Genomic DNA, 5,630 nt, shown 5'->3' with positions numbered 1-5,630 from the left:
ATTTACAAGAAAATATATGACCCATTTTATTAGGGAATATCCCATGATTTTTTAACATTTACAAAAAAAATAATGTATTATTTTCCCATCACCTGCTTCTCGAGAAAAATCTTTAAAAGAAAAAAGAAATTTTAGTTTTTTATTAAATTTTAATTCGATTGATTCTTTAATAGATCGTTTTTATTCATTTCTAAATTATAACTTTCCAAAAATTACCATCCACATGATAACAGGTTTTTTTTTTTTAATCTTCTTTTTCTACACCGATTTGAATGTGGTTTGGGGATGTAAATTAAAGAATGAACCTTAATATCCAGATAGCTATATTCACCAACCTCTAATTCTCTACTCTACAACATGAAGTAGCGGACAAATATATATTAAATGTAGTAGGAAAATATTACAATTGGACGCGGACCACTGATGTTAGACAGACACAACAATAAACCGGATTGCATATCTACTATATGTAACAGTAAATAACTAAAACCCCCCATCCCACTATATATTATATAGCAGCAATTTTGATATTACGTAGACAAATTCACCAGTAGCTACAACAAAATCCTACCATCTTTTCTTTCTTTACACTTCGGCGGTTGAATTTTCCTGGCTAGTTCTGTTCTTATTAGAACCAAAATAACCCCACTTCTTTACCTATGAGATTGAATGCCTCCTCGGTCTTGAAGATGAACCAGAGGACTTGGTATCACCAGGAACCAAAGAAGTTGGACTCTGAGAACTTGCAGACGTTTCTGAGCTCCTATTCTCTCCTTGCCCCCCCTTGCCAACTGCCCAAAGTTTGTCAAATATTCTTCTTGATCGAGATGGTAACAATTGCAAGCCACTACGACTGTTTTTGCTGCTCTTCTTCACCAGTTTCCCATTCTTACATTTTTGTGCTGCCACAGCTGGCTTTTCGCATTCTTCTTCATCGGTGTTTGTTGCTGATGGAGAAGCATTGTGGGGGTGATTGTTAACAGCAGGCTGTGCAGCGGCAGATGCTCTAACTTGCTCAAAAAAGAGTACTTGCACCACTACCCGAAGTGGCAGCCGTTCATTTTGTGCAGCATGCATCGATGCATCCATTGTCAACTTCTTCACATCCATTAATCCGCAGATCTTTTTCTTGTCAGATTTTGTTAAACTATGGTGCTCCTGAAACAGTGGGCAATATATAATTAACATAAGTATTGCGTTGAAGTTCAAGGGGACTAAACGAAATGAAACAGAAAAGACTTAAATACCTTCAGGTAGGTGTCAATGGCTTTGTATATCCCATCATGAATAGGCCTAGCTGATTCAGGAATAGACTTTGACAAGTCTATGAAACTGAAGAGAGTGAGATTTGGGTCTCGAGCAATTTCAGCTAAATAACCATCAATTAGTCTACCCACATTCAATAAAGATCCATTTCCCAAGACAAAACCATCAATGCCCTTTTCATTCTTCTCAACAGCTTCCAAACTCCCATTACGCTTTTCATGCATCGCATATTGGTTTACAATAGACTGAACCAACTCAACATCATATTTGGTAATCTGGGGAGACTTTGCTGGAATCAACAGATCGCTAACAGAAGCTTCATGCAGCCTCATAGTGATCCTCTTGATCAAATCTTCTCTCAACAACTCATCTGCTCCCACTAGAATAGCAACCTTCAACAATTTCAGCAAGAAACTACATGAACAACCCATACCTTTGTCCGATGGCAATAAGCAAATGATTGTTTCTACCAGCGATTTTTTCCTCCAACTATGGGCTTCAGAAACCAAATTTTCAATGGAATCTGGCAACCATCTGACTGCATAAGTTTTCAGAGCCTCACCAATCACAGAACCATCCATTCTACCCTTAGATTTCACAGCAATCATGACTCTCTTGTAGAGATCAATATCCAGTTCACATATATCTTCAACCCACCAATCCTTTGGAACACACTCTGTTCTTTCTCGAAACTTCATACCATCTTCAATGATTTTGTCAGGCTCTGCTAATTTTCGGTTAAATGTGTATGACCAAGTAACATTAGCTGGATCCACTGAAGTTTTTGAAGCAATTGAATCTATGCATCTTCCAACAATCTTCAAATCTTCAGACCATGGCAGAAGAGATTTTGTCGTTTGGAGAACAATAATAGAATCTTTCCAGGTTCGTAAGATGCTTGAGTTGAGAAACACCTCAATTTTAAATATTAAATTGCCTCGATCAATGTCCTCAGTCATCTCTAGATACTCAGATGCACATCGAGCAGCCACAACATTGTAAGCATTGAGAGTGACAGTCATACCATAGCAAAATTTTGCACAAATTTCAAATGCTTTTGGACCACCAGGGAAATCAACCATATTGATTTCATCAGAATTCTCCTCTGTTGCTTTCGACACTAGCTTTTGCAATCGACTGCTCTTGGATAAGAGAGGAAACTGCAAAGACATAATGTAGATCAAATCAATGTAATTTTTAAAGAAAATCTCTCAAAGGTCCTTACACATTAGGTGATTTAACACAACTCTGTTATTAAAAGTGGGAACATAAACGGTAATATTGCCCCTCAGTCCTACTGTTATTACCATTTTGATTCAAAAGCTGCTAACTTCATTGTATTCCTTTTTTGTACTAATGTTGAAAGAAACTGTAAATAAACACCATCAAGTTTAAGCGTGCTCAACAGGTTACAACTTTTGGAAACATTCCCAAGTTTACATAGGTAAGAGACAGCCATAAATCACTGGCTAAAAAAAAGAACCGATAGAAAATCTCGTCAATTTGAAAATTTTCTCATACATGGTCGTTGATTCAAAAAAACAGAGAAAAAAAATGAACATACCGCAAGGCAAAATTCATAGCATATATAACATAAAAGGAATCCATCAGCAGTGATGGTAAAAAAAACATCCTCATATATGAAAAATATAACAAAGTGAACATACCTTGTGAAGGTAAAACTTCACCTCACCAACATTTATGATGACATCCGATGCCAAGTCAGATGAAACGTACCTGCATGAATATAGACGCTAACGTGAATAAAGACAGGATTATACACATAGGACTAGCCATGGAATTAATCAATGTTACAAAGACGACAAAATAAAAACTGTGAACATCAATCGACCCTGGCAAATCACAACACAGTGTAGTGTATGTGGGCTGAAACAAATTCCATTTAAGCAGACTCTGCTAATAGGATTAACCTAACGTTACTAGTTACAACAATTCGTAAAGAAATATCCAGTGAAATGATTGGTTGAACCATTGTCATCGTTCAAACTTCAACGAAGAATGTCCCCACCGTGATGATTAAAGGCCATGGGACTCGGGTAATGACTTTACCGTATATGGACCACAAACTCATTACAAGTAGTACAACTCTAAGGCTGGACCACATCCTGAAAGACCTAATTGAACACCCTTTTATCCGTTCTCCATAATAATAGTATTAATGGTAAATAGCAATATCAATAGAATAAAAAACAGTACAAAACAAAAGCCATGTGCTTTTCTTCCCTTTGGATTTCTTTATTTTTAACATTTATCAGAAACTTTCTACATGGCGCGCTCAATCTTTTACATTTCAATCCACTTCGGTCATAGATCACCTTTCTGGGGAAAGAAGTGTTTTGAAGACCAATTTTGTGCACACAAGTTCAGAGACATGAGATAAAAATCTCCAAACAAGCTCGAGCTATAAAAATCTCAAACCCAGTCAAAACACAAACACGAGAAAAGATCGAGCTGTAAAGTCAAAATAAAGGCTTATACAGGCTCGAGCTATAAATTGTTGCACTAGAAAGAATGAAAACCACCAAAATAAAATAAGATAAAGTAAAATAAAGTAAAGTAATAAAAGCTCTCTTACCTAATAGATTTCCCATCAGCTTGGAATGTATCAGGCTTGGACCCCAACTTCATGAACTTCATTTGTAACCCCTAAATCCTGAATATACCCTTCTGAAACAACCAGGAAGCTTCACAAACTAAACCTCTTTTTTTTCTTTAGAAGCAGGCAGCCAGTAACCAGTGGTAGTACCAAAGGTTCTCGCTTTCAAAACGGCGTCTTCTGCGATTTCTTCTTCTTCACTGTCCCCTTCCAACTCAACCAGACAAAAGATAAACCAGAAACCTAGACCATAAATGGTGGTTCCTCCCTCAATGAAACTTATCTCTTATCTTTCTCTCTCTAAAACACGCAACCACCGGACCATTAAAGTTGGTAATAATCTCATTGAATGTCGGGTTCCCTTAATCTTATACCACCGCCTCGATTTTTACGTTGTTCGCAGCGATTTCGAGCTTTTATGATGACATTGATGACGCTCTAGAATCACAATTCACTATCCCCAACCAGGGTAAAAAATAAATATGAATATAAAAAGGAGAGAGAGAGAGAGAGAGAGAAAGAATAGAAAATGGCGAAACAGAAAACACTGTTTGGAGACACAGAATGGCAGAAATTTTGCGTAATACGAAGAAAACGAAAGAGTAAATGTAATTCAATGTGATTCAGCTCCTCCTCTCTCCAAGAAAAAGCACATCATAAATTATCGCCGCCTTTGCCTTTAATCACCCTGATCCGCTGAGATTTTTTTTTTCTTCTTATATTATTTTTTTGGGGTTTGCTCTGTGAGCGCAAATCTCAATGAACCGTTCCTCTGTTTCGATACTCTCTCTCCAATTGACGATATCTGATCGGGTATGTCTCTGACGAAGTTGTCCCTTTTTCCTCTCCCTCCTCTGAATATTTTCCAGGAAAATTAAAGAGAGAAAGCAAAGGAAAGTGAGAAAGAGAGAGAGAAAGTAGTTGTGTGTGTTTGGGTTTAGCGTTTACTACTCTGTTCGTGTGTAGAGGGAGTAGGGGACTGTGTTACAGGGTGGCGCAGAGGACTTTTTAAGGAGCTTTTTATGCCGTTAAAGCACGCCACCCTTGGCTGACGATTTTACCCCTCCCTATTTCATTTTTTTACTCGTGGTCCCCCTGTCGTTCGTTAAAATACATATATAGTTAAATAAAAAAGAGCAGTGAGCGATGTGGTTGCACGCGCCTCCTCGTATTGGTATGGTAATTCCATGTTCTTGACCGCATTTGACGCGTGGCTTTTATCTTTTTGACTTTACGAACATTAAAAAAAAATACCACGTTGAAATTACTGTATTTTCAGAAGCTCGTATTTGGCCACGCGTCACTATTCTCTTCTCTCTCTTTTTTATTTTTTTTATTTTAAAAAAATTGTCGTGACTCGTGATGCTTATGACGATATTTAAAATATATATATATTATTAAAGATTATTTCAAGGAGGAAAGAGAGAATTTGGATAACTGTGTTTACTTTTTGTGTAATAGATTATTAATTTTGTATTGACTTTTTTATTTTGACAAAATATCTTTTATATAATAAGTGGGTAGAAAATAAAAAAAAATTTATTTTAACTGTTTTTATTATTTTAATGTTAATTTTTGTAAAATATTTTTATATTTAAAGGTAGTAAATAAAATAAATAATTAAAAAATTAAAATATGATATTTATGAGATATTTTATAATAATAATTATTTAAAAATAATAAATAATCAAACAAATTAAAATATGATATTTTTTAGATACTTTACAATGATAATTATTTAATGGGT

At 35.8% G+C, this 5,630-nt stretch overlaps 1 protein-coding gene across 1 annotated transcript; it reads right to left on the bottom strand.

Annotated features, from left to right (window-relative positions):
- Positions 1-363: 363 nt before the first annotated feature.
- Positions 364-4,870, bottom strand: LOC133805683 (BTB/POZ domain-containing protein NPY1). Its single transcript, XM_062243848.1, has 4 exons — positions 3,863-4,870; positions 2,934-3,003; positions 1,248-2,426; positions 364-1,158 (listed from the first exon to the last, which is right to left on the bottom strand). Exons 1-4 carry the CDS (start codon positions 3,922-3,924, stop codon positions 658-660), a joined length of 1,812 nt encoding a protein of 603 aa, XP_062099832.1. The 5' UTR covers positions 3,925-4,870; the 3' UTR covers positions 364-657.
- Positions 4,871-5,630: the final 760 nt, after the last annotated feature.

This window comes from Humulus lupulus, chromosome X (assembly GCF_963169125.1).
Source record: "Humulus lupulus chromosome X, drHumLupu1.1, whole genome shotgun sequence".
In the NCBI taxonomy this organism is placed as follows: Eukaryota; Viridiplantae; Streptophyta; class Magnoliopsida; order Rosales; family Cannabaceae; genus Humulus; species Humulus lupulus.
Note: the sequence above shows the minus strand (reverse complement) of the source record. Positions and strands in the feature narration are given on the sequence as shown.

Coding starts and splice junctions, on each gene's coding strand:
- LOC133805683 (XM_062243848.1), bottom strand. CDS start 3,924: ATGAAGTTCATGAAGTTGGGGTCCAAGCCTGATACATTCCAAGCTGAT. Junction 3,004..3,862: donor GCTGATGGGAAATCTATTAG/GTAAGAGAGCTT, acceptor ATATTCATGCAG/GTACGTTTCATCTGACTTGG. Junction 2,427..2,933: donor TGAAGTTTTACCTTCACAAG/GTATGTTCACTT, acceptor ATGTCTTTGCAG/TTTCCTCTCTTATCCAAGAG.